Consider the following 27,864-nt stretch of genomic DNA (forward strand, 5'->3'; position numbering starts at 1 on the left):
TGGTTCCCAGTGCTCTTGGCATGAGGTGGCCTGACCCACCTCCTCACCTTGGGTGCTTGGCGCCGCCCTACCCTTTTGTCCCCCAGCCGCCCAGGCTTCTTCTCATTCCTCACATTTGCCAAATCCTCCTCCCTCCAAGACCTTTGCCGGTACAGTTCTTCTCAGACCCCTGACCCCCATCACGCCTGCTCCCCTGGGCTTCTGCAGGCCCAGTCTGACGCTGTTTCCCGCTGTGTCCACCACAGCACACCCTCAGCTGTGGGTTAATGGCCTTGCGCACTCATCTGATGAAAACCCCTCTCCAGCATCACCACAAGCCCAGGACAGCGTCCAGCACAAAGGGAAGCAGGAAGGCTGCTGACCACCAGCCCACCCAACCCGTGGGTCCTGTGCTCGGCTTGTCTAGAGGGTGGCTTCTCTCTGCAAAGGGGTTTGTGTCCATCTGCTGTGTCCTTAGGTCCTGGACCTGCCCCCGTGTGGGGTCTGATCTCCAAGCACCCATGAGGAACGTTATTGAGTGGGGGGCAAGAGGCGAGCGGCGGGGCGGATGTTGCTCATACCTCTGGAGTCTCCCTCTTCTGTAGTAGGAGGGAAGGACGTGGTGTGTGCCTGTTCTCCGCTCACCACGGCCCTGGGCAGGTGCCTGGGTCTCCCAGACCTCAAGGTTCCTGTCTGTGACAAGTGTGTGGGGCCCTGCCGTGTCTACCCCGGGGCTGCCTTGTGACCCGTGAGCTTGGCGCGGTGGCAGGCCCTCCTCCTGGGGCCGTGGCGGGTGTGTGGCCGGGGCTTGGGCTTCACGTCTCCAGCCCCGAGGCCCTGTCCGGACCTGTCGTAGGGGCTGGGACCTGGCCCGACGTGACCTCGGACTTGTGACCTCCCCGCAGCGCGGAAGATGTGGTGGCCCGCGTGCCGGGCAGCCAGCTCACGCTGGGCTACATGGAAGAGCACGGCTTCACCGAGCCCATCCTCGTCCCCAAGAAAGATGGGCTGGGCCTGGCGGTCCCAGCCCCCACCTTCTACGTCAGCGACGTCGAGAACTACGTGGGTGAGTGCCCTCTCCTTCGTGTGGGTTGTGGGTTTCTAGGGCCTGCTGATGCCAAGCCAGGAGTCCCCGAATACACCGCCTAGGCCCTGACTGTGTCCGGAGACGCGTGAGCCGGTGTAACTCAGGGTCCCCGTGCTCCATTCCTAGTGCTTTTCTTAGAATGAGACCCCAAGGCCCACCAAATGATGGATGACCCAGATTCCCTCCCTTCGCAGTTACTCTGCCTGCAAAATGAGGGATGTTGAATGGTGGCCTTCATCTGGGCAACCGCAGATTTCATTTCTGTTGGGTGCTGACGAGAGGCGTGCCTGGGAGGGCCCCGGCTGCGTGGGCCACTGCTCCTGTGGTTCGTGCTGTGTCCTCCTCAGCCTCTCCTGGGATCACCCAGGTGGCTGGCCTCCCTGTCTGCCCTGGACATGCCTCCCCATGGCCCCCGGACCACCTCCTTTTCTGGATCCCTCTAGGGTCTAGCTGAGGCTCTTGGCAGTCCTGTCTTGTGTCCCCTGGAAGCTCCCAGCACTGTGGACACCCTCTGTCAGGACACCTCTGGGCGGAGGGATGTGCTTGTGTGTGCTGGGGTGTCGTCTGGAACAGAGAGGTCAGCATTCCCCTGCAGTGACCTCGGCTCTGAGGCCCTCATGGTTGCCAGGGCTCGGGCTGTGCCCAGGGGTGCCTGGGTGGCCAGTGGGGGAGGAGGAAAGACCCTGAAAAGGCAAGTGCCCAGGCCAGCTCTGGCTGCACACCAGACAGGGGAGTGCACAAGTGCTGACACCCTCAGACAGGTGTTCCATCACTGAACTCCTGACCTGCTGCATCTGTAAAGCCTTTGAGTGGGGAGGAGGTGGTAGGGATTAAATGAGATCATCTGTACAAGCCATAGCGGAAGCCACTGGCATTCCAGAGAACTAGGTGCACTCCTTCTCTGGAGCCAAGGCTGAGGGTGGCCCCGAGGCCGACCAGCTTGTGGCAGGGAGCTAAGGGACTCACTTTTCTAGTCTGGCAGTTACCACCGTCTGGAGCTGCTTCTGCCAGGTTGTGGCCCCTGTCGTAACATCTAGCTGATGGCTAGTGAGTGCCAGCAAGGTACCAGGCATCCTTCTCTTCCCTCAGAGGAGCTAGTCATCCTACTCTCAGCTCTGCCTTCCAGGCCCCAGGCTCAGCCAGCGGCCAAGGATGGGGCCAGGTCTGCCCAGCCTCCCAGCCCTGCAGCTGTGTATCTTGGAGTGGGGAGCAGCTTACCACATAGGGGAGGAGACAGTCCAGAGGTTTCAATTGTAAATGTCTTTCTTTCTTCTCTTAATTTTTCTGTATTATGCAACTTTCACACACATGCACAAAATGAGAGAAGTAACCAGTGAACCCCCATGCACCCAGCACTGGTCACAGAACTCACCAGCTTTTGCTATTTTCCTGTCTCCCCGACTCCCTCTTCCCCCAAGTATTTGAAACCAAATCTCTGGTACATATATCATTTCACCCATGCCAGCTCTGTAACACAGCGCTGACAGATGGCTTTTAAAATAATGTAATCAGTTCCATTCTGGTACTCTATGATGCGAAAAATAGTTTTTTTAAATCATCTAAGACCCACCTAAATTCTCCCCAGTTGCCTCAAAAACACCTTTTTAAAAAAAATTGAGTTATAGTCAGATTATCATGTTGTGTCAATTTCTGGCATATAGCACAATTTTTCATCATACATGAATATACATATATTCATTTTCATATTCGTTTTTACCATAAGCTTTTACATTTGGCTGTTTGAATCCAAAAAAGATCCACACACTGCATTTGGGTTTTATGTCCCTTCAGTCTCTTTACTTCTGTAACAGCCCCCACTCCCTTTCCGTTCCCTTGCTTTGTTGGAGAAGTGGGCTTGTCCTAGAGGATCTTTCCTATTTGGGATTTGGGAAAAATCTCACACTCAGGATTTGCCTGACAGTGTCCCTGTCAGCCAAACGACAGTGGTGTCGTTTACTGTGTTCCTCGGTCCCCAGTAGTTCCTGTGACAGGTGGTTAGAGGCTGGCTTGGATTTGCATTCAAGTTGTCGGCAGGACTCCTTCCAAGAGTAGAGGTGCTCCCACTCACGTTATTTCAATGGTCAAGGTGGTCCAGCCTCATCTGTGCACAGAAAGCTCCAGCAGCCTTTCGGCTCATTGAGCAGCCAGTGAGGACTGTTGCAAAGGGCGAGTTTTCCAGTTCTGTCCTCTCTCCTCCTGTTGTGAGTCTTCTATAAAGAACGTTGCCTCATTAGTTACTTGGTCATCCAGAACTTTCTTTCTCTCATTAACAATTTTTTACCTTGAAATTTTCCTCATCAAATTATAGAAAATGTAGGATAAACATTTTTTCTTTTCTTTACCAATTTTCAGAATAATGCATTGGTGCTCTGGAAATGTGAGAGTATTTTTATTTAAACATTTTTAAAGTATAAGTATGTCCCATGCATTATTTGGGATATACTTACACTAAAAAACATCTTCATTGTTTATCTGAAGTTTAAGTCTACCTGGGTCCTATATTTTTATTTGCTTCTCTGGCTTCGTTAGGTGAGGTTTGTGGCTGTGCCACCTCATGCACCGGGGGTCTCTGTGGTGGCCCATGGGAAGGAGCGGCCAGGGCAGGCGGGGAGTGGGGTGGGGTCAGACGTTAGAGCCGCAGCACTCTGCCCTCCCCTGGGCCACCTTCCAAGGGTGAGTGAGCATCCCCCATGTGCGTCCTGGCCCCTGACCTCAAGGGGTGGGAGCCGCGCCCTCTTCCCTGGGTGTGCTCACCCCGTCCCGCTGCCTCCTCAGGCCCGGAGCGGAGCGTGGATGTGACGGATGTCACCAAGCAGAAGGACTGCAAGATGAAGCTAAAGGAGTTTGTGGACTATTACTACAGCACCAACCGCAAGCGGGTCCTTAACCTCACCAACCTCGAGTTCTCTGACACCAGGTGAATGGGGCCAGGGCAGGAAGGACAGAGACGGAACCAGTTTGGAACATGCTGCAGGTTTAAAGAGGAGGGCCTGTGACTCAGGCTGTTGAGGTCAAGGTGGCCTGGCCTGGGACTTGTGACAGTCTTGTCCGAATGCACAGATGTACCCAAGGGAGCAAGAACATGGAGACCCCCTTCTCAGCTTGGCGGAATTGTAACCGCACAGGGGCTGCTGAGCTGGGTGTTCCTGATGCAGTGTGCTACCCAGGACAGTGGCATTTAATTGAATCAAAGGCGGCCTTTGCCTTTTCACATCTTCCCAGGAGATGACTTACCTGGTCTGACAGGGGCCTGGAATGGCAGGGAGCTGCAGGCACCCAGGCATCTGCTCGGGAGAGCAGCGGATTTTCCTTAGGTGACACCAGGAAGCACCTGGGCTGTGCGTGAGCAATTGTTTACTCCCAGGGCCCCATCGCGCCCAGTGGCACTAGCCTGGGCCCACCTGAAATTTCTCTCTTTCTGGTTCTTCAGGAAGGACGTTGTCTCTGGGGTAGATGGTTCTCAGGCCTTCTCCGTGCCCATCTTTGGGTGAAGAGAACAGTATTAGATGCCTGCCATGGCCACACCCAGCAGCTGGGCTCATTTCTCCCTCGGTGAACCTCAGTTTGCTCATCTGTAGGATGGGAGCAACGCCATTTAACCCAGGGTGGAGAAGTAGATGTGGGATGCCTGTCTCAGAGCCTCTCCCCTGCCCCGCCCCGGGGGCATGACAGACGTGGCGATGGTTCCCGTCACTGCTGACTGCTCTTCCTGTCCCTGTCTCCAGAATGTCCAGCTTCGTGGAGCCTCCTGACATCGTGAAGAAACTGTCCTGGGTGGAAAACTACTGGCCCGACGACGCGTTGCTGGCCAAGCCCAAGGTGACCAAGTACTGCCTGATCTGCGTGAAGGACAGCTACACCGACTTCCACATCGACTCCGGGGGCGCCTCCGCCTGGTACCACGTGCTCAAGGTGAGCGCTGCGCGGGCCTCTGCCCCCGCCCCCGCCCCGCCCCCTGCGCGGGCCCCAAGCGGCCTCGATGGCAGGGTCCCCTCCTGACCCGGTGCTGTCGGGCTGCGAGCCTGTCTGCGGTCCAGCGTAGGGTGGGGCAGGGACAGACTGTTTCTCCACAGAAGGGATGCAGATGCTGGACCCTCGGGAGGTGTGGGGCAGGCAGGGGGAGCACCTCGGGACCAGAGCAGCCCACAGCTGCTGCCTTTTTCTAAAGCTTGAGGTTCATGAATCAGTTGGAGGCTGCCCACTGGAGTGGTGACCACTAGCTTGTGTCCAGGGAAGGGAGAGCAATGCTGGGAAGACTTCCTGGAAGAGGCAACATGGGAGCATGACCTACTGGGAGTATGAGGGTTGGACTGGGGGCTGGGGAGCAGGGCTGCAGTGACATCTGAGTGGCAGAGAGCTGGAACAAAGGAGACCGTAATTCTTGGGCTTACCATCCTGCCCCGGGTCTCCCCAGACCTGCTGGAGCCTGGCTAGGGTGGGCGGCTCAGCTTCTGATCCCAGCCCTGTGAGGCCCTGAGCAAGTCCTCTGCTTGTCTGCCCTGTGAGTGAGGGCCTCCCCATGTCCCTGGTCTAAGCACAGGGCTGAACTGGGACTGGCAGGGGTGCCATCTTTTCATCTCCAACTGGGACTCAAGCCACTTTCAAGAGCAGAGCTTTCCTGTAACTCATCAGACAGCAGAACACAGCATTGTTTCCCTTGGCACCCACGGCACCCACAGTGCTGTGGAGACATGGTGTGTGTTTGTGGAGTGGGGCAGTTGTCCTGAGCATGCTGGGGCTCCTGTACCTAGAACCTTCCTGACACGCAGACTTCTGACTGGAAAGCACCCATGGTCCCAGTGTTCCAGGGCAGGAATGGTGGGCCTGGGTAGGATGGTTCTGAAACCAGGACCCATCCCCAGGGCACGGTAGACTCTCAGCATCCCCAGGGCTGAGTGGGCTCTGCCCACCCCCAGCCTATGACAGGCTCTGCCAATGGCCTCTTGTTGGCAGGGGGAGAAGATCTTCTATCTCATCAAGCCAGCTTCGGCCAACATCTCCCTGTACGAGCGCTGGCAGTCTGCCTCCAACCACAGTGAGATGTTCTTTGCCGACCAGGTGGACAAATGCTATAAGTGCACCCTCAAGCAGGGTCAGACACTCTTCATCCCCTCAGGTGAGTTCCCTGTCCCCGTGCTGCATCCCCACCACTGAGGTGGGGCCCTGGGGCCAGGCCTGCTCTCTGATCACTTCTGGGGCCACTTTGGGGCCATGAGAGCCCACAGACTCCAGCCTGGCCATTCTCACAGAGGCCAGGCACATGGGATTGTATGCGGGCCCGGCCCCAGGAGCCCGGCCCAGAGAGCCCAGGTACCCTGTCAGAGGCGGTGTTTGCTCATCTCGACATTTCAAACATATGTAGACATGAGCAGGTGAATGCCCTTTAGAGATGTCACGTTGGTTTATCCATAAGTATTTCACCAAATCTGTAAGATTTCCTTTTAAAAATAACGTCATTACAATACCGTCATCATACTTTAAAAATGAACTGTTTCTTCGTATCACCAAATAGCCAAATAGCCAATGTTCAGATTTTCTGATTGTCTTAACATAAGTCCTCACATTTCCATTGATTTATGTTCCTGAGTCCCTCCTGATCAGCCCTCACCCCTGTTTCCTACAATCACAGTTATTTCCTGAAGTCTGGCCCAGGCCCCATCTCTGAGGGTGATGTTGAGACGAGCCCAGCTCTCCTGGGAGGTGTGGCAGCTCTGCCCTGTCTCTTTCTGCCCCTGCACGTGGAGACCAGGGATGCCAGGCCGCCCAACCCTGGTGTGGGTCTGAGCAGATCCCCTCAACTCCTGGGCCTTGGTTTCCCTGTCTGTACCGTGCAGGGCTGGATTGAACAGACTGGACCAGCTCGGATAGTCTCTTCTTCCGGGAGGGCCCACCCACTTATTACACGGAGGCAGGGGCCAGGGTACCTTCCAGAGGGCCCAGGTGGATGGGGCACGGAGGGCAGGTTGGCAGGAGCCCGAGCCCAAGCCCAAGCAGGCTGGAGTCAGGCCAGGTAGCTGCCGAGAGCCCGGCATGAGAGCTCTGAGGGGGCAGCCACATCCCTGTCTCCCCAGGCTGGATTTACGCCACGCTCACGCCTGTGGACTGCCTGGCCTTCGCGGGACATTTCCTCCACAGCCTGAGTGTGGAGATGCAGATGAGGTAGGACCAGGCCTGAGCCCCTGGCCGGTGTGGTGATACCTCCCCTGAGTCCTGGCTGGGCCCGACCCATGGGTGGCCCTGGCCAGGCCTCTGTGCAGGGGGAGCAAGGAGGAAACGGGCTGTGATCTTACCAGGGTCCCTAGGTGCCTGGTCGCCCGACAGCCTCTGTGGCCCTTTGGCGGGTTTGGGGTGAGCTGAGAGGCCAAGGTGCCTTCTCCTTGGGCACTGACAGAGAGCTCTAGAAGCCGCGGCCCATGGGGCTTACCCTCACGCGAAGTGTTAGTCACGATGTGGTCCCCTGGTCCACTGCGCCACGCATGGCCCAGCAGGGAGCCCAGAGTGGGCATGGCCTGGTGTGGCCTCTGGCTGTGGCGTGGGTTCACCTTCCTTTAGCATTGCCTGCTCAGGGCTTAACGCACTGAATAGTTCTCTGCTGTGGCTTCCAGAGCATATGAAGTGGAAAGAAGGTTGAAACTGGGCAGCCTGACTCAGTTTCCTAACTTCGAAACTGCCTGCTGGTACATGGGGAAGCACCTGCTGGAGGCATTCAAAAGTACGTCCCCTGGTCTGCGTCTCAGCCTGCAGCTCTGGGTGGTTGGTTTGCGTGCGGAGCTCAGGGGCGCTGCGGAGTGGTAACAGTTCCGGGACCCTGGGGACAGTCCCCCCAGCTCCCGGGCCTCAGTTTCCTTGTCTGTGCGGTGTGAGGCTGGACAGGACTCCTGCCTGCAGGGCAGTCTGCTGTTTCAGAAAGAGTTCTGGCCGAGTGTTCCCAGGCCTAGTGTGTGTTCGGCGTGGTGCCCGTGGCCTCGTGTGGTCACTGACTGGGCTCAGTGGGGACATCTCGAGGCCTGGGTGTATGCCTGCCCCCACCAGCTGAGGGACCCCTGCAGCATCCCTGCTGTACTAGGGGTGGGTGTGCGTGGCAGGGCCCCTCGTGGAAGGCGTGTGGGGAGGGGTGGCTCCGCTGGGTCTCTGCCCTCTGCAGTCATGGCCCTCCATCCCAGGCCCTGCCGGGGTCATGCCTTTGGGATCAGCGCGTGGCTCTTGGTGGCCACCCTCTGCTCAGGTCTCCAGACTTCCTGCAGCCACGTGGGAGGAGTGTTTGCTTTCACAGAGAGCTTCCTTTTTCAGCAGCGCCTGCCCTTCCTGGAAGCTGCTCTCTTGTGTTCTGATAAGAGCCGCAAGTGGAGGCCACCTTATTAGGACTTAGGCGCTTTGGCTCTAGTTTGAGATGAGAAACCTGGGCTGCCCGGGTTTCACTGAAACTCACCCATCACTCTCTAAATTCGAACCCTGTGCCTCCACCCTGGCAGAGGGCGTGCCCTGCCTGGGGGGCTCCTTGCTGGGGAGGTGGGATGGGGGTCATGCTGGCGGAGCCACACCTTGGGACCTGGGGACAGCCTGGCCAGAGTGACTGCTGGCCAGCCGGGCCTTGCTGGGCTGCCCCCGCCCCTCTGCTTCAGGCCTTCCTCTTTGAAGGGGCTGACATCACAGCAGCCCCAGGGCTGAGGGGACCCAGAGAGTTGCCAGGCAGATAGATGGTCACCGGCTGGTATCAGAGCTCGAGGCTGCTCTGCCTCCGTAGTGTGCTCTTTGCCAGAAGAGGGGACGCTCTGTGCCTTCTATATGGGACTGGCTCTGGCTCCCAAGGGTGTGTTTGAGGTGGTGCTTGCCCTGGGTCACCCCAGTGGGAACCGGATCCTGCCTGGTGTCCCTCAGCTGTGCAGGGTGCAATGTGAGAGTGGGACTCAGGAGGAACCTGGGGATGCTTGCTTTGGGGTGTGACTGTGGCCGCTCGCTGATGCAGGCCAGGGACCAGATGGAGGGGGGAGTTGGGCTGCCTGCATGAGGGGCCTGTTGGGTGGACAGTGAGGCCAGTCCTGCCCCTTACAGGGTGTCTTGGATGGGTGTCTCCTAGGTTCCAAGAGGAACCGCTGGCAGTTGGGCAGGTGGCAGTGGGCAGAGGCCTCTGAAAGGTCCGGCCGTGAGTGCCTCCCACCACCGGGGCTTTAAGTCACCTGCAGGTAGCAGGTGAGGGTGGGCACCCTCCTGAGCAAACCCCTCCATCTTCCCCCAGGTTCTCACAAATCTGGGAAGCAGCTGCCCCCTCATTTAGTCCAAGGAGCTAAAATTCTCAATGGTGCTTTCAGATCATGGACGAAAAAGCAGGTAGGGAGGTGTGCTAGGTGTGACCCAGGGCAGAGGGGACGATGGCAGGTGGGGAGCCGTCCCCAGGGCGCATTCTTCCTTCAGTGGGAACTAATACGTGTAAATCAGGTGGGTGCCATCTGCCTAGGTCAGACACCTGTTGGTGGGGGGCGGATGCATCATCCAGGGGCCTGGCCTGAGGGGCGGGGGCTGAGTGGCAGGGAGATTCGGTGGGAGGAAGGCAGGTGGTGGAGACAGTGCTGGGTGAACCCAAAAGGCCAGGGAGCACTCAGGCTAGTGGCTGGCTGGATGTTCGGCTGAGATATCCTCTTGGTCCTACCAGCTGGCCCAGGCACCAGCTCAGAAGCTGGTTTTGCTCTGTGCCCCTCTGTCCCCTGCCCACAGTAGCACTGCCCTGTGCCCCTCACGGCTCCCCTGAAGCAGCACTTCTGGGCCCCCCTCATTAGCACCCACGCAGCAGCTGCTTCTCCTAATGGAGACTCCAGAGGAATGGCTTCCCACCTGCCTTGGCATCCTGCCTGGATTGTGGGTGCAGTGGGAAGTGCGGGGCTGGTCAGCCCTGGGTGCCCTCTGGGGCAGTGTGCACTGCCTGGGGACTCCCTCCCAGTCAGGGGCAGGTCCCACCAGGCCTGCAGGAGGGGAACTCTGTGTACTTCGTGCTGCTCTCGTGGGCGGGCTGGGACGGGTGGCAAGTCCCCTCCCAGGGCCCTTCTTCGGCCACACGTCCCCTGGCCTCAAGGCCCGGAGCAGTGCAGAGTGGCCTCTTATCTCACAGCAGCTGCATGGCCAGGTGGAGCGGCCTTGTGCCCAGGAAGAAGGGATGGCCCCCATCCACCCCATAGCAGAGGCAGTGGCCTTGGGCACCCCTCCTCTCTGGGACTTATGTGTCCGCCTCAGAGTAGGGTCATGGCAGAGCCTTCCCGTCGGGGCAGTGCCTGGCCAGAGTGGGCTAACCCCTTCAGGACCCCATGCAGCCAGTCCACTCCTGTGCAGCCCCGCCCTTGTGCCTGTCTGGGTGGCAATGGGGCTGGGAGTCCTGGGTGGATAGGTGGGGGACGGTCTGGAGGGACAGAGGGCGTGTGTCAGAAACCACAGAGGCGAGCCTGCTTGGGGTCCCTGTGGGTGGGTGGATGGGTGGGCCTCAGTGCCCAGACCCAGCGGGAGACCCGCTGACCCTGTGTGTGGCTGCCCTGCAGGCTTTGGCAGAGCATGAGGATGAACTCCCAGAGCACTTCAAACCCTCACAGCTCATCAAAGACCTGGCCAAAGAGATCCGGCTCAGTGAGGTAGGGTTGACCTGGGGGGCCAGCTAGCCTCGGTCAAGGGAGATCTCTGCCTGTCTTCCCTCGTTCTCCCCAGGGCTGCCCACCAGGGACGGCCATGGCCGAGGCAGCCCCTCCCCCAGCCCCTGTGGGGCGGGGCTCCCTGCAGGACAGGGGCCCGGACTCCTAGGCCCCGTGGCACACTCCCATCTCCTGGCTGAAGCATAGGGGATGGGAGACAGGGTGGGGACTCCCTGCAGCTCCCTGCGGGTCTGAGGGAGGACGCTGTGTGAGCCTGGACAGCCCACAGCCTCCCCGTGCCTCAGGGTGGGACAGCAGTCCCCGCCAAGGAGGCGGAGGGGTCACGTGCGGACGCAGACTGCTGGCGCCCTGTTTCACAGATGGTGTGGGGTGGGACAGATGTGAGCGTGTCACACGGGTGGTGTAGGCGGTGTGACCGTGTTCGCAGGTGGTGGTGATGGATGTGGGCGTGTCCTACAGATGGTGCAGGAGAAATGTGGACGTGTGAGCTGATCGTGTGGTCGGTTGCTCCTTTTCTGCTTGAGTGCCTCCCGCGGCCTGGGGCTGCGACACCCTCCAGCAGAAGGTGGCTGGTCACCTCTCCCTGTCCTTTTCCCAGAATGCCTCCAAGGCCTCCCGACCCGAAGTGACTGCGGCCGTCTCCTCAGACGAGGTCTGTTTTGGGGACCGGGAGAAGGAGGAGCCCCCGTCCCCCATTGAGGCCAGCCCTCCTCGGGCCTTTCTGGAGAAAGTGTCCAAAAAAAAGACTCCCAAAACCATGAAGATGCCCAAGCCGTCCAAAGTCCCCAAGCCCCCGAAGCCCCCCAAGGCTCCCAAGTCGCTGAAGCTCAAGGATGGGGGCAAGAAGAAAGGGAAGAAGGGCAGGGGGTCAGCCTCGCCCACCATCCCCAACCTGGACCTGCTGGAGGCCCACACCAAGGAGGCGCTGACCAAGATTGAGCCCCCCAAGAAGGGCAAGGTGGGTGGCCGTGCCCTCCCCGCCCAGGCCGGCAGGCCTGCGGGCACCTCCGGGCTCCAGGTCCACGGGGGGTCCTGGGGCTGCGGGGTCTGTGTGCTGGAGATACAGGGCAGCTGGGGCGAGACCCTCCCAATGAAGGCAGTAGAGCTGGTGCTGGATCAGGGTTGCACCACTGAGGGTCACCTGGGGGAACGAGCTGGCTGAGTCTTCCCTCGGGCCCAGGCATTGGCTGGGACCTGAAGGCGAGTGAGGCACCCAGTGGTGGGCAGTGTGGAGGCAGGAGAGGGGCTGGTGATGGGGCTGGCGATGAGGCCGGGTTGCCTTGAGGGCCTGAGCACCTGCAGGCAGTTAGAGAGGCAGGCCTGGCCCTGAGAAGCCACCAGTGTGAGTAAAGAGTCTTAGGTGTGGGCTTTGGGGACCATGAGTCCCTGAGAGCAGGCCACATGGAGTGACTTCCTGGAAATGGGAGCCATTATCCACTTCCCAGGAGTTTGGTGGCTAACAGAGCTAGTGTCGCAGGGGCGTAAGTGGGGCACATTGGTTTTCCCTTCCCCAGGCTAGACGGCTTTCTCTTTCTCAAGAAGGTAGATGAATGAATGGATGGATGGGTGGAAGGACGGAGAGAAAGAGAAAGGAAGGGAGGGAGAGGAGGGAGGAGGGAGAGTGGGAGGATGAATGAGTGGGTGTATGGTGGGTGGATGAGTGGGTGAGTGGATGGATAGAAAGATGGTCAGATCCATGGGTGGGTGGTAGTGGGTGGATAGTTGGAGAGGTGGACGAGCAGACTGATGGAAGGTGAGCTGCTGCATGCAGGCCAGCAGGAGGCGGGCTCAGGAAGTGGCTCTCACTTCGCGCAGTAGCCTGATGGGGCCCGGCTGCCCTCCCATGTCCTATACTAGATCATGGCTAGTATTTTCTAGGCCACAAAGAATGTCCTGAGTGTGCCCAACAAGGAGGTGGTCAGCACGCAGAACGATGTGGAGAGGTTGGAAATCCGAGAGCAAACCAAGAGCAAGTCGGAGGCTAAGTGGAAGTACAAGGTGAGGGGGCTGTGTGCAGATGCGCCCACCTCGCGAGTCCGCCCTCGGGGAGGGCGGTGCGGGGGAACACGGGCTCGGTGGTGTGAGCGGAGGTGGGCACCTGTTTGCTGTGAGTGTGTGCTTGTGGAGTGTGTCAGGTGTGTCCACCTGTCCCCAGGTGGGCAGTGCTGAGGGTCTGGTTGTGCACGTGGCCTCTATGGAGCCAGCTTCCGAGGGGTTGTCGTGGGCACATCCCGGCCTAGGACAATGGCTGGTGTGGCCTCCCCTGGTTCAAGCTCACACTCCCTGGAACGGGGCAGCGTCCAAGGGCAGGTCCTGTGGGCCAGGGGCTGCCATGGGCACGGGTCCCCAGGTGACATGGTCAGAGGGAGGAGGCTGGCCAGTCCTGCTGCCTCTCCCCACTGGCCGCCTCTGTGGGGCTCAAGGACAGTCCTGGGTTTGCTTTTCAGAACAGCAAGCCTGACTCCCTATTGAAGATGGAGGAGGAACAGAAGTTGGAGAAGTCTCCTCTGTCAGGCAACAAGGACACCAAGTTCTCATTTTCTTTCTCCAACAAGAAGCTCCTAGGGTACGTGAGTGCTTGTGCCAGGAGGGGCTGGTTGCACGTGCCACGTGCCGCACACACACGCTCTGAATGCCCCCCACCCCGGCATCACATGCACACACACACATCCTCTGCTTGTACACACACACACACACACACACCCCCCCTGGAGGGCTTCGCAGATGAGTTCCCTCCTGAGCTGGCTGGTATCACCAGGCAGACCCCTTCCCTACCTCCTGAGCCAAAGCTCTGGTAGGTGGGGCAGGGGCAGTGGTGTGTGCCAGCAGGAAGGAGGAGAGTGTGATTGGGCGGATATTAGCTGAGTGGCTCTCCTGGGCTGGCACAGAGGACGTGATGGGAGTCAGGGTCCTGGCCTTGGAGCCCAGACGCCAATAGGGAGGGGCTGGTATTAACCCAGTACTCAATTCACCTAAAATTACGGCTGTGATGGAGGCCAAGGAGGAAGGATTTGTGGGCCCTGGGGTGCTGTGGAGTCCTCGTGTCCCCGAGGGAGGAGGAGATAGCACTAAGCTGAGAGATGGGGGCACCCGGCCTGGGAGGGCGTGTGTGTGCGAGCTGGCGTGTCTGGGGTGCAGACTGCATGAGGGGTCTCCCCTCATCTGCTGACCAGTGTGTTGGGCTGGCCTGATGGGAGGTGGGTGAACCAGGCACCCCATGCCTGCTGAGACGCGGCCTCGGCCCCACACGCAGTTGTAAGCTGAATCCGGAGGCCAGGGTGGGCACCCAGCAACCAGGAAGCTAACGTGTTGCGATGGGACTGGGGCCACTCTTCCGCTGTACGCCCGAGTCTCCTCACCTGCAGGATGGGGGAAGGCCGTTTCAGGTGCTGGGGAGATGGAGCTGGCAGCACCTGGTGCGGGTGCAGGCCTGGCATGGGGGAGCGTGATTCCCGAGAGCTCACGGCAGTGCGCAGGCGGGGCGCGGGCCTGTTGCCCTGACTTCATGGCCTTTGCATGTCCTCGATTTATCTGAAACTCGGCCATGAGGTCCGGGGGGCTTCTGCGCGACACTGACTCTCTGGCTGACCCTCCATGCTATGGGGTTTAGAAATGGAGGAGAGGAAAGCAGACATTCCTCATTCCTTGGTAACCATACCACCCCCGTGTGTGTGCACGTGGGGAGTGTGTGTGTGTGTGTTACAGACCTCATGCCCACGCCCGGCACAGCTCACGCCAGCCACCCTCTGCGTTTCCGTTGCTGGGAATAGGAGCTGTACGCGTTGGCAATTGCAGAGGCCTCTGCCCCGCATGCTGTCCCCTCTGCTGAGTGTGCATTAGTGCCCTGAGCCGACGGGGAGGCGGCGGCTGTAGCATTTGGGCTCTCCTCATTTGCAGGAGCCCTGTCTGATCCCAGGAGGAAGATGAGTTGCACGTGTGTATGACACTTTTTAGACCATCGTGTCTGCACATCTGCCCTGAATTTATCTTTTCAGAATAGCCATGCAGAAAACGCAGGCCAGGGGGCACTGGCTTGTATCAGGCCCCAGGGCAGGGTGAAGGAGGGCTTTGCTCGCCCAGTGGCTGCAGTTGAGGGGTTAGTGAGGGGCACGACCTTGAGCAGCCAGAGAAAGGGCCAGGCACTGGGGAGGAGGGCCAGGCGTGTACCCCGTACGTTGTGCGCTGTCCTTGCTGGGGTCATGGCACGGGAGGAGCCTGTGGGGTTGGGAAGGGTCCCACCCAGCTCTCGGGCCTCCAAGGCCCATGGTGGGGTGCCGGAGGCTCTGGGCAGGCTGTGCGACGCCCACTGACCAGCCCGCTTCTGCCACCCCAGCTCCAAGGCCCTCAAGCCACAGTCAAGCCCAGGGGTGTTCGGGGCCTTGCAGAACTTCAAGGAGGACAAAGCCCAGCCTGTGCGGGACGAGTATGAGTACGTGTCAGATGACGGGGAGCTCAAGATTGACGAGTTTCCCATCAGGAGGAAGAAAAATGCTCCGAAGAGGGACTTGTCCTGTGAGTTGGGGGGACGTGGGGTGGGGACAGGCCCAGCCTCATAAGGGCGATCCTGGGCATGTGGAGTGGGCATCGGGGGTCGCCGGACCTGGGCTCCCGCTCCTCCGAAGCCACCACTGACCCCCGTCTGCTCTGCTTTCAGTCTTACTGGACAAGAAGGAACCGCTGCCCACGCCCGTGACAAAGCCAAAGCTGGACTCGGCGCTCTGCAAGGTAAGCAGGTGCCTCCTGGGGCCCTGGTCACAGGAGGCCCAGCAAGATGTCCACCCCCGTCTCTGGACGTCCTCAAAGCTATGGCTCGCGTGCCGCTTGGTGGGACATCTCTGACTGAGCTTTCTGGGCGGGGTGCAGAAGGGGCCATGTTCCTGGGGAGGCTGAGCGAGCCCCGGGGCCCTGCACAGGAGGGGCAAAGGCAGATGTGGGGCTTGTGGAAGGTCTGTAGGTGTGTGTGAGTGGTGCGGCCTTGGGAGCCGCTCTCCCGTCAGACCTGCAGTGAGGGTAATGCATCTTGTTGATGCTCAAGGACGGGGGTATGGGGGAAGCGGGGCCAGGCCTGCTGGCTGTTGGGTCTTGTGCTAAGGTGTGGGGGTTAAGTTAGATGCCCTCTAAGGCCATGTCCAACCCAGGATGCAGTGGCCATCTCTGAGGAGGCCAGGTTCCTCGTCAGGGTCACATCCTGCCTGCAGAGCCCAGGATATCCCTGCAGAGCCACCTGCCAGGGGCTCTAAGCAGGGGGTCCCTCAGGCGCTGGCACACGCGCCTGCTCCCAGTCCACCCATGGCAACTCCTCTTGTATCTCTGTTCAGTACCGGGGCGCTTGCATAAGGTCCTGCGAACCAGGGTTCCTCTGGGAAGCAGTGCAGGTGGGGCCCCAAGATCCCAGCACAGAGCTCTGGCAGGTGCTCATTACAAGGACAGGCTCTTTAAAAACTTTAAAAAAAAATCTCCTTTTTCTCACTGAAGGGAACCAGTAGTCCCCATCCCCACCGCCAAGGCCCTCTCTGACCCGCTGCTCTGTCCCCACAGCAGAGCGACGACTCCTCTGACGAGGGCTCGCTGCACATAGACACAGACACCAAGCCCGCCCGCAATGCCAAAGTAAAGAAGGACGGTGGGGGCTCGGCCGCGGGCATCCTGGACCTGCTGCAGGCCAGTGAGGAGGTCGGCGCGCTCGAGTACAACCCCAACAGGTAGGCCCGGTGCCCACGGGGCAGGGGGGGGGGCTTCCACGGAGGTGGGCCAGACGGAGCCCTGAGGATCCACGTCCCGGAGGCCAGGCGGCCAGAGTGCGACCCCTGCCTGGCATAGGTGGTGTCGGGTGGCCAGGGAGGTGAGCAGAGGCTGGCAGTGCAGGCCCTGCGTGTTGCAGAGCTCCCGAGCCAGGGCATGGAGCTCTGAGGACAGACGTCCTGGATGCTGGATGGGAAGGCAGCTGAGGAGCAGCTCCACGTGGGGGCCATGACGGAGGAGTCTGGGGGGGGCCACCATACCTGTGGGTCCCTGCGGGGACGCAGTGCCAGGCTGGGCACCTGGAAGGTGTTGGGGTTGCTCCAGGTGGGGACGCCTAGCTGTCTCTGTCTCCTCGCTTCCCAAATGCCATAAAAACAAGAAAAATTCCACTGTGTGCGCCCAGTGTCAAGGTCAAGGGCATTTAACGGGCCTCTCTGGGACCCCATCCTGGCTTCCCTGTGACTAGGGAGATGACGGCTTCAGAGCTTGGGGGTGTGGAGCCCACTCCCTGACTGAGGAGGGGCTGGTTTGGCCAGTTTCCCAGATTACCGCACCGACTGGGGCTGTGTGGGGACCAAGGCGTTGTCCTTGAGACCCGTGGGAGCCCAGGTGTGCGGCCTCAGGAGCCCACTCACTGCGGGTGTGCACGCTGCTCTTCCCTGGAGGCCCCGAGGCTCCGGGCAGTCCGGCAGGCCGGGGCGTGTGTCCGCGCAGCTCCGGCTGCCCTCCTTGCCTAGGCCTGCCCAGCTGCCATCCTTTGATTTGGAGAAACGGATTAATCCCCTTGGGGCTTTGCATTGGATGAAGGGCCAGGGCTTGTTTTTCTCCTGGTGGTCCCAGTTAAATTCTTTTAATCCCAGTTAACTTTTGTTTTTAAGCATCATGGCCTGTTGTGTTTTTTTTTTCACACGGAGTTTCCACGAGTTCCACAGACAGAAAACTGAGGGGTTGGGGCTGTTCCCCCTGCAGCCTCCCCATCTGGGGACCTAATCCACTATGGTAGACGGTGGCTCCCCTTCCAGTCCTCGAGTCAACAGCAGATGCCTGCTGCACAGATGGGGAAACTGAGGCTCAGGCCACACTGCCAGGAAGCAGCAGAGACAGGACCAGCATCTCCATCTGCATGATAACAGGACCCAAGAGCGGGGATCCTGGAAGGTTGACCGTGCTGCTGGCCTGGGGAAGGCAGGGCCCATATGGCCTTCTCAGTGCTCTCGGTTCCCTAGATCTGCCCTCTGCCTGTCCCCGTCTGCCTCTCAGTCTGTGTTTCCAGAATCGAGGTCCCCAAGGCTTCGTGAACCTGGGGAAGCCAGCGTGTCAGCCCCGCCTTGGATAGCGGGGCTCCGGGAGGCAGATGAGGGCTTGATTGAAAAGGGTTCTTGCTAAATTAAATGGTTGTATTTTCTTTCATAAATTGCCAGTTCTTGTGCAGTGTTATGCTCACAGACAGCCGTAGACACCTTCTCTCATGGGAGTGGAGTATGACTGGGGGTTTAAGTGGTGTCTGTTGATGTGCACACCTAAGCCCTTCTATGCAGTGATGCCCTCTGGCCTTTGCTGTGGTGGGACCCTGACCTGAGGCCCCTTTGCCTGGACAGGAGCTGTCTTTGCCTGGAGGGTGCTGGTGCCCGGGGCTGGCCCCTCACCTCTTTGAAGTGCCCTTATTCTAAGGGGAAGAACTGTAACTAGCTGGTACCTCAGTGACTGGTTGACACCAGACCCTGGAGAGGTGCCCTAGATACGCCAGGTCCCCCACGAGGCCCAGGGAGAGGACCCCCGGGATGAGGGCCGATGGCGCTGGTGCCCGAACTCTGCGTGGAGCTGGGACGCAGGCGCTGCGGCTGGGGTTCCTGACAACCTGAGCGCGGTCTGCCAGGAGGAGGGCATCCAGTTTGAGGACGCTCTGTAGGCACGCACGTGTGGCTCACACACGCCCGCACACGTGCACGTGTGCCTGCCGGGGCTGGGCCCCCTCGGCCGCCGCAGGCAGTTCCTTTCCCAAGTCTCCCATTTGGAGTGTAGGTCAGTGTTTGATGGTCCATTTGCTCTGTTTTAAGTATTCGCTGTTTGGAAAAAAAAAAGCAGCTGAAGAAAATGGAGGAAAATATGTTAATTTCTTGTGGATGGTTTGCTTAGTGTTTACCGCTGGGGGGAAAGGAGAGGATTTTGGTATGATAATTGGAGGATTAAGGTATTATTTTCCATGCACACTGGTTAGACTTCGCTCCTTGATTCGCCGGCCCGTGTAGACAGACTGCAGCCCTGGGCTCCGAGGCCCCTCCCTCTCGGGTTGCAGCCAAGCTGGGCTGGGACCACGCGGTCCAGATGGCACAGGCAGGCGGCTGGTTTCCACGCTGGCTCCCGGGGGACCCTCGTGGTGGGTGTCCAGGCCTCCACCCTCCCATCCCTGCCAGAAGCCTGGTGCTTGTCCAGGCCATGAGACCGGGTGAGGGGGCCCGAGACCTTCAGGGCGGGCCAAGAAGGGCCTCATTCACCTCCTGGAGAGCCTGGTGCAGAGGGTGGATGGCCGGCTCTCAGCTCTTGCTGGCTTTCGTGCTGAGTCGGGGGTCTGGGCCTGCTCAGAGAGCATGAGAGGTGATGCTACAGCAGTGATACAACCGGACGCCACGTGCTCCTGGCTGGGTCTGGGCGGCCCTTTGCCCTCATGGCGTGGGTCGGTGGGGGCTAGGAGGGTGCTGGGGCAGGTGGAAGATCTGATGGAGGGCTCCCAGCTCTCCGTGGCGGTCTGACCATATTTGATTTTCCCATTATTTGCGGCTTTGGAACCGTAATCCGTTCGCTTCCAGCAAAACCCCAAAACACTGCGGTCCAGTGCGTCCCAGGCAGGGCTAGGGGAAGTGGTATGCATGGAGGGCTGCCCAGAGAGGCGCCTGCCCGTCGCCTCCTCCTGGCTTGGGGCAGAGTCCCTGGCCTGGAGCCCAGCAGTACCCCTCACAGGATGGCTTTTGTCCAAACTTGCCTCATTGGGACCCCAGGACCACAGGGGACCACCCTCTGTGTCTTTGTTCCCCGGGGCCAGCTCCATCTCCCTGCACCCTCCAGCTGCAGTCTTGGGAACCTTGTTTCTGAGGAGGGACTCCTGATCCCTTCTTGTTTTAATGTCTTACTAAACGTGCTTCAGACACTTTGGGAGCCGGGGCAGGAAGCGGGCAGCATGGGAGCGGACAATGCAGAACCACTGGGACCCATGTGGAATGGCACTCTGGGGTGCTGCCTCTGGGTTCTGGCAGCCCTGAGCGTGGGCCCATCCCCCGGGGGCATGTGGGGCAGGCAAGCAGAGCCCGGGATGTCAGCCACACAGGGCAGGACCACCGCCGGGCCTCTTGGGCCTGTGACCAGGGAGGGGGCCTAAGTAGTGTTGCAGCTCCCCCCACCCCATGTCCAGATCCTGGCCCTCCCTTCCAGGGACCCAGAGAGCCTTGAGAGGTGTGGCCGGGCTCCCCACAGGCTGAGAGGGGTCATCCTGTCCCTGGTAGACATAAACCTGGGGTGATGGGCAAGGGCGAGGGTCCAGGTGCAGGTGCCACCTGGGGAGACCGAGTGCCATGGGACGGGGAGGCCAGTGCCTCTCCATCTCAGGTGCTGGTGTGAGGATGCCCTTGAAGACATGGGGGGAGGAGCACCAGGGGCAGGGGTCTAAGGTGGGAGAGCAGTGTGGGGTGGGCCGACGGGTGCACAGAGCCAGCTAGAGTGGGGAGGGGGAAGGAGGATGGCCTGGGTCCTTGGGGGAGTCTGCTCATTGGCTTTATGATGGCAGAGACCAGGAGCAGTGGCACCTCCATCTGCCACCCCCATTCCTCTGCCCCTCCATCTGTCCCCTTCCCTTCCTCCTTCTGTGTCCCCTCTTTATGCCCCTCTCTGTCCCAAGGCCTCCAACCCTCCCTTTGGGGAAAGGTAGGGGAAGGGGGTGGCCGGCCCTTTCCATGGGGGTCATCAGCCACCACCGTCCTCCACCCCAGGCCCTCCGCTGGCTGTTGGGTGGGAGGCTGTGTGGGCTTTGGGCTGAGTGCCTGTCTCTCTGTGCCTCCAGCCAGCCCCCCGCCTCCCCCAGCACACAGGAAGCCATTCAGGGAATGCTGTCCATGGCCAACCTGCAGGCCTCCGACTCCTGCCTGCAGACTGCGTGGGGCCCTGGCCAGGCCAAGGGCAGCTCGCTGGCAGCTCATGGTGCCCGAAAGAACGGGGCTGGTGGTAAGAGCACGGGCAAGCGGCTGCTGAAGAGGGCGGCCAAGAACAGCGTGGACCTGGGCGACTACGAGGAGGACCAGGACCACCTGGATGCCTGCTTCAAGGACTCGGACTATGGTGAGCGCCGCTGTCTGGGAGGGGCGTGCACCCTGGGTGCCGGCAGCCGGGCCCTGTTTTATGAGATGTAATTCACGCACCTTAAAAGTCATCCTTTAAAAGCGTGCAGCTCAGTGGTGCTCCGTGTATTTAGAGGGATAGATGTGCCCCCATCACAACACTCAGTTTGAGAACATTTTATCATCCTAAAAAAAAACCCTGTCCTGTACCTTTAAGAGTCCATATACCCTCCCCTGGCCCCTGGCCACCACTGATTTATGCTGCCTTGTAGATTTCCCTGCTCTGGGTATCTCATGTGAACAGAATGGCACAGTGCCTAGTCTTCTGTGCTGGCTTCATCCACATTATAGCTCATGTCAGCACTCCGTTCCTTTTCATGGCTGAATAATATTCCACCACGTGGACGCACCACATTTGTTTATGCCTTCGTCCCTCCACAGATGCATGGATGGCTTCCACCTCTTGGCGATTTTTGAATAGTGCTACTATGAGCATGGGTGTGCAGGGGATTTTATATGGCCTGTGTCTGTGGTGCCCCTGGGCATATGCCTGGGTCGCTGCCTGTTTCAGCTTCTGAGAAACTGCCTGACTCTCCTCCTTGTGGCCGCACCATTTCACAGACATGCTGAGACCGTGTCACCATCACATGTAGGCAGAGTGGCTCTATGGCCCAAGTCTGTGGTGGGCAGTGAGTTAGTGGCTAGGCTGTGGCCGTGGCTTCTGCTCAGGAGCGTGGCCCCTCACCGCCCACTATAGCCCTTCCAAGCCCTGCACTCCAGCTTCTGACAGGCTCTCAGGGAGCTGCTGTTGGCCACCTGGGAGGGAACTCTGAGCGAGGACCTGCCTCCATGCCTTGGCCCGCTGCCTAGGGGTGTCCCAGCCCCCACAGGGTGCAGAGGGTGCTGGCACAGACCCCTACACCTCGGGGCCAGGGATGTGCTGGCCCTGGTAGGGCAGAGCTTGCCTTTAGCGCAGTCCTGATGATCTGACAACTGCCTGTTCACGCTCCTGCCCCTGGAGAGTCCTCCCACGGTGAGGCTGGCCCTGCCCTATCTGGTGGACACTTTGAGGCCTTGCTGTGGGGCCTGCCCTGGTACGACTGACAGTGAACTCCATTTTTTGGGCTCCCCTGGGACACGAGGCAGGCCCCTGGGGTTGAACCAGTAAGGGGGTGGCACCCAGTGAGTCACCAGGGCTGCTGTGTGGTGCTCCGTCCTCCAGAGACTTGCAGAGCCGAGCCCAGGGGCCTCAGAGCCACCTAGCTCCATGGACATCAGGTGTTCTCTTCTCTGATGGCATCAGAGTGGCCCCCAGTGGGTGCTGCGGCCAGGCTGGGGCAGCACTGCTGGTCAGGTGGCCACGGGGTCTGGACAGGACCCCTTGTCTGGGTAGTCCCTGCCCCTGTCTGGACCTCAAGGGGGCCTGGGCTGGACAACTTCAGAGGCCACCTGTGCCGATGTGTGTGGCAGCCACGCCAGGAGGGTTGGCATTATGCAGCCGAAGACAGCCCGGGGGATGCTGGCCACAAGGTCTGCCCGTGGCCACACCAGTAGTTCCGCCCTCCCTCCCCTCGCTCTAGTTTACCCCTCGCTGGAATCCGATGAGGACAGTCCTGTTTTCAAGTCCCGGTCTAAGAAGAGGAAAGGCTCGGATGACGCCCCCTACAGCCCGACAGGTAATGCTGGGGGCTGGGAAGGGAGCTCCGTCCACGCCGAGTGCCAGCAGCCATGTCCCACACTCTCTCACTGGCTCTGTGTGGGGCTCAGACGGAGTGTCGCCTGCCTGCAGGGGCCTGACTGGGGTTCCCCATCCGTCCCAGGACCTCAGCCCAGGTGCTTTTGCAAGCTCACCCAAAGGCGTCCCAGCGCCTGCAAGTAGGGCAGTGCGGTGCCTCCGCGGTGGGTGCCCTTCTGCCAAGCTCCTCTCCAAGGAGCTGGGACAGTCGCCTCTGCACCTGGCCCCCGTCACAGCGGCCAGTGGGGTGGGGTCTTGTTCGCCTTCTACGCGACTCCCTCCCGATCCCTCCTGTCTGCTCGTGTTGGGAGGCCACCCCTCGCTGGGTTGGGGCTCATGCTGACCCTCTTCGAGTTGTGACTTGTCCCTGGGATGCAGGGACAGACTGGGGCAGGATCGGGGGAGCCCAGGAGGGCACACAGGCAGTGGGTGGCCGCTCGAGGCAGGCTGACCTTCTCTTCTGCAGCGAGGGTCGGGCCGTCAGTGCCGAGGCAGGACAGGCCTGTGCGTGAGGGGACCAGAGTGGCCTCCATTGAGACCGGACTGGCAGCCGCCGCGGCCAAACTGTCTCAGCAGGTGAGGAGGGGGCCCCCGCCTGAACTCAGGCTCCCAGACACCCCTGTTCCCCCCACCCTCATGCATGGACCACCCAGGCTGGGGCTGTCACAGGCCTGGGGACATTTGAGTGTTGCTGACCCCTGTTCTTCCAGCTCCCAAGTCCCTGAGAGTGGGGAGTGGGGAAGCCCGGAACTGGTGGCAAGAGTCCCATGGCAGCTCAGAAGGGGAATGGAGGGGTTTGGGGCGACAGGGGGCTCATACCACACACCCACCAGTAGGTCAGCTCAGATTGAGCAAGGTTTTTCTGCTGCAGTTGAGTGCTGGTGCCACATCTCTCACGTCCCTGGGTCCAGGACGGCCCACCTCACAGCAGGGGGTCTGGTGGTTCCTCCACAGGCCCCAGCCCTGCTCTGGGGTGCCCAGCGTGGCTGGAGCTGGGGCTCGGGCATGGCCCAGACCTTTCTGCTCCAGCAGCGCTGGCTTGCTCAGTGCCGGGGAGAGGCCTTGTGCAAGGAGCCTGCTCCCTGGCTACGGCTGCTCCCAGTGTCCGAGGCCTGGCCGGCCCTGCCGGCTGACATGCACACATGTTTTGTTCAAAGGAGGAACAGAAAAGCAGAAAGAAAAAGAACACCAAGAGGAAGCTGGCCCCCAACACCACCTCCCCGTCCACCTCTGCCTCTGCCAGCACCACCTCGGCCGGTACCACCTCGGCCAGCACCACCTCGGCCAGCACCACGTCGGCCTCCACCACCCCGGCCTCCACCACCCCAGCCTCCACCACCCCGGCCTCCACCAGCACGGCCAGCAGCCAGGCCTCCCAGGAGGGCAGCTCGCCTGAGCCCCAGCCAGAGTCACACAGCAGCAGCCTGGTTGACCACGAGTACACGGCAGCCGGCACCTTTGCTGGGGCCCAAGCAGGTCGTGCCTCCCAGCCCATGGCCCCTGGGGTCTTCCTCACCCAGAGGCGGCCCTCCTCGTCATCCCCCAACAACACCGCTGCCAAAGGTACCGCGCCTGCCAGCCCTGACTTGCAGACTGTCCCTGTGGATGCCCACAGGTCTCCTTTGTCCCACTGTAGCCACAAGTGTCTGTGGCCAGGCACTCGGTCAGCCTGTGAGCGAAATGGTCCCTTTCGAGATTGAGAGCTGTGGTTACTCACCCGGGGGTCCTGGTTCTCTCGGAGCGAGGTCCAGCCCTTCAGGCTCCTAGAGCCTTGACCTGGGGCCTGGCTTGGAGTCAGGGCGTGGTTGGCAGTTTGCTGAGGGTTCGCTGGGACGGGACTAAGGTGACCCAGGCTCCTCTGAGTGAATTAAGGGTGAGGACTGTCTGGGTCCTATGACATCCCTACTGTCAATCCCAGACGCCCTTCACCCTGGCTGTGACATGGGGAACGTGGCTTCAGGTGGCCCTGCTGCCAGGACGTGGGTCAGGGGCCTCGCTTCATAGTGATGCCGTCCCTGGCCTGTCCCTACCCCACTCGCCACGGCCCAGCCCCGTGGGGACATGGCCTCTGGGCTGGGCGTTTGTCTACAACTGATGAATTTGTGGGGATGCGGCACCCCCAGGGCTTGGGTGCGGCAGACCCACTTTACAGACGGGGATAGGGGCTCAAGGAGGGGTTGCAGACCCCCACCCCACACACTGCTCCTCTCACTTATCTGTCTCTTTTGTCTCTTCTCCTCCCTCAGGAAAACGTACAAAAAAGGGCATGGCCACTGCCAAACAGAGGCTTGGGAAAATTTTGAAAATTCATCGGAATGGAAAACTGCTCCTTTAAATTTGGAAAACCAGGATCCTTCTGCTCCGCTCAGGACCCCCGGAGCCCCGCTGGAACATCAGCCCCCAGGAGGGTGGCCTCACTGCCTCATCCCAGGGAGGGCCTGGCCTCCTCCCGGCTACCCCCGCCCCCCACACGAGCGTCTGTTGCTTTAGCAGGCGAAGTTCGCCAGTACGGACAGACGTCTTTTCTCAAGTTGCTTAGAGTGACCAGTTCCCGAAACGAGGCCCTGCCAGTTTGAGGACCATTCCAGTGTCAGGACCGCCTCCAGGCATCCCCGAGCATGGGTGTGATTGCAGTGTCTCTGCAGCTCTGCTGCGAGCAGGAGTCCTTCAAGGAAGGAGGAGTGAGCCAGTGCTCACCAGGCCCGGAGTCTGAGCTGGCCACAGGCTGGTAGCCTCCAGAGGCTTAAAAAAAGGCAAAGAACACTAGAGAGGAAGAGGAGGAGAAATTGGGGTGTGTATGTGCCCCCCTTCTCTTCCCAAGTGATTCTCAGACAAGTGCAGAGGGTGTTCGGCCCTGCCAGGAATGTAGCTTCTGTGCTCCCCCGTCGGTGGGTGGCGGGCCGGATGGCGGGTGGCGTGCCCTGAATGCCTGGGGCATCTCTCGGGGCTGGCTGGGGCCGGCAGCAGGGTCAGTGTGTCAGTGGGGTGGGGGGAGCCGTCATGGGGTCCCCGGGGAAGGGCTCGGGCCCAGCCGCAGTGTGGGGCCCAGGGGGCCCAGGCTAGGCCATGCGGTGGGGCCCTGTCCAGCCCGACTGGTTATATCCGAGAAGCACTTCCCAGCCAAGTCACCCTGCTGTGTGCCCGGTGGGACGGACGGCGGCCGGGCGGCCTGAGGACTTGGGGGCCAGGCACTTCTGTCTTGTCACCTGTTGGCGTTTGGTGTCGAGTGCATGGGTGGCTCCTGGACCACGTGTCTGCCCATCGACACGGAGGGGCTGGATTTGTTTCTCAGGCAATCCTGTATTTTAATTTTAGATGTATTTCCTGAAGCATATTTTTCATAGAATGTAGCGTGTAAATAGCTTTTTAAATGACTTCTTTTTTATAAGAGTAAAAGTATCTTTAGGAGTTTCTTTCTATAGAGCCCTTCATTAACATTTATACAACTTTTTTGCCGAGTATGATGGACAGTTGGGTTTCCGATGCTTTTCCTTCTTCCTCCTTTCTTTGTATTATTATGGTTATTATTATTATTTTTTCTTTTAGGACCTAAGGTATTGCCTGAAAAACAAGTGATGTCTGTGCAGCCTTATAATCTGTCTTTACAGAAGCAAACAGTACACAAAAGATCTATTTCAGACACACGTGAAGAAGGATCTTCACCTCGAATACCAGCTCTTTCTTTCCTTCTTGCTGATGAAGGGGGTGGGGGTACAATTATTTTACTAGCACCTTGTGAAGTGTTTCTGTGTTTTGTGATGCTGTAATTTATTAATGTTTGTAGCTTTTTATATTTGTACATTTCTTATGAGCTTTGTTTATATGCCCATCCCTGGGTGTTCTGTCCACGAGGAGAGGCAGCTTCACGCAGGCCTTGCCACCCTTGCTTGTCCTGTTTGGGGGCGCGCAGCCCCCCCCCCGGGGCCCGGAGGCTGGGAGGGGCAAGCCTCACGGGGCCCTGACTATCAGACCCAGCGTTTTGAAGGTTTCCTTTCCTTGTCCGTGTTGAACATTTATAGAATCTAACCTGGCCATCGAGCTGCTCCCTCTCTTCCTCTTTCTTTTATTTTTTTAATTTTATTATTATTATTTTGGCAACATGTACATTTCTAACAAAGTTTATTGTGGCTATTAAAGTGTTTTATTTCCCAATTCATATTACTCTTGTATCGAGTCCATGAGGTCTAAGGTAACTTAGATCAAAGTTTTAAAAGAGTAAAAATATTTCAGGTTTTGTACAGAACCACGTCTGTGTTGTTTCTGCCTTGTTTGCCGTCGTCCACCCTGGTAGTGAGGACGGTGAGGGTCCTTGACGTTGGAGAGGGGAGGCACTATGGGTCACTGGGCTGGGTGTGAGGGCGGGGAGTCAGGCCAGGCCCCCCACACAGGGGGACGCTCCTTGGAAGGCCCTTGGATTGCCCACAGGGCGTATATACTGCCCTGCACCCCAGAGCCGCAGCACCCTGGACCGGCCTGCGGGAGCAGGCAAAAGAGACCCTTGGTCAGGGTGGGCAGCCTTTGAGACCCTGGAAATCCCAGCCCCGAGCACCCTTAGGGACATCTAGGGCCTTGTTAGGGTTCACAGGTGTGTAGTTTAGCTGAGTCCAGTCAGGAACATGTACAAGATTTCAATCTAAATCTGACGTTATTCACAACAAACAAAAGCAGAATGCCACACCCCCTGCTCCCCCAACATCCACACAGATGCACAATGCAGGGCACGGTGAGGATCGAGGTTTAGAGGGAAAGAAAGACAGGCTGGCTGGAGGGGGCTGCCATGGAGGAGAACCTGGGCCCAAGCTAGGGCCACCCCAGCTGCCAGGCATCTCAGGCATTGCTGGGCCCTGGGATGCAGCATTCAGTCTGGGCACAGCTTGAGTCCGTTGGCTGGACCTCGCAAGAGGGGCCCTTGCACATCCCCGTGTTGGGCACTCACCCTGCTTACAGCCGTCCTGTCCCTGCCCAGATCCAGCCAGATTCTGCCCTGTGACTCCTCCCAGGGGTCCCCACACCCTCACCCCACAGCCGCTGGCAGAGTGTGCCCAGCCCTGGGCTGCTCTGTGCAGCACCCCTAAGCCTGGCTCTGGACACCCCCATGCCCCGGCTGCCCAGGCCCTGAGCTTGATTCCTTGAGGCCGAGCTATCTGGGTGCTCTTGGGTGCTTCTGGACACGTGGCTTTTGCGACTGGGCCTTCAGAGGGCCATCTGGAAGCTGGGGCCCTGGGCGTGGGGAGGGCCTCCTAGCTGGTGCCCAGAGTCTCTCCCCGAGCCCCAGGCCTTGTCCTGGGCTGTACCCACACCATCCTGGTGCTGCATGGCCCAGTCACACCCTGGGCCCTCACTGTGGCCCCAGCAGCCCACGTG

At 59.6% G+C, this 27,864-nt stretch overlaps 1 protein-coding gene across 4 annotated transcripts in view; it reads left to right on the forward strand.

Moving 5' to 3' along the window:
* Nucleotides 1-26,743, forward strand: part of PHF2 (PHD finger protein 2) — an 88,761-nt gene extending 62,018 nt beyond the window's left edge. For 2 of the 4 annotated variants that reach the window (XM_031447225.2, XM_064490088.1), the window contains exons 4-22: nt 885-1,045; nt 3,842-3,983; nt 4,792-4,978; nt 6,020-6,182; nt 7,138-7,225; nt 7,672-7,778; nt 9,303-9,394; nt 10,591-10,680; nt 11,297-11,656; nt 12,577-12,696; nt 13,146-13,264; nt 15,032-15,210; nt 15,353-15,423; nt 16,237-16,400; nt 20,492-20,766; nt 22,346-22,441; nt 22,967-23,076; nt 23,658-24,063; nt 24,747-26,743. In XM_031447225.2, coding sequence (XP_031303085.1) covers nt 937-1,045; nt 3,842-3,983; nt 4,792-4,978; nt 6,020-6,182; nt 7,138-7,225; nt 7,672-7,778; nt 9,303-9,394; nt 10,591-10,680; nt 11,297-11,656; nt 12,577-12,696; nt 13,146-13,264; nt 15,032-15,210; nt 15,353-15,423; nt 16,237-16,400; nt 20,492-20,766; nt 22,346-22,441; nt 22,967-23,076; nt 23,658-24,063; nt 24,747-24,835 — 2,967 coding nt within the window. In that variant the 5' untranslated portion in view covers nt 885-936 and the 3' untranslated portion in view covers nt 24,836-26,743. The remainder of the gene's footprint in view (nt 1-884; nt 1,046-3,841; nt 3,984-4,791; nt 4,979-6,019; nt 6,183-7,137; nt 7,226-7,671; nt 7,779-9,302; nt 9,395-10,590; nt 10,681-11,296; nt 11,657-12,576; nt 12,697-13,145; nt 13,265-15,031; nt 15,211-15,352; nt 15,424-16,236; nt 16,401-20,491; nt 20,767-22,345; nt 22,442-22,966; nt 23,077-23,657; nt 24,064-24,746) is intronic. The other 2 variants (XM_064490090.1, XM_064490089.1) reach the window with 2 other exon arrangements.
* The last annotated feature ends 1,121 nt before the right edge of the window (nt 26,744-27,864 follow it).

Source organism: Camelus dromedarius, chromosome 10, assembly GCF_036321535.1.
Source record: "Camelus dromedarius isolate mCamDro1 chromosome 10, mCamDro1.pat, whole genome shotgun sequence".
NCBI lineage: Eukaryota > Metazoa > Chordata > Mammalia > Artiodactyla > Camelidae > Camelus > Camelus dromedarius.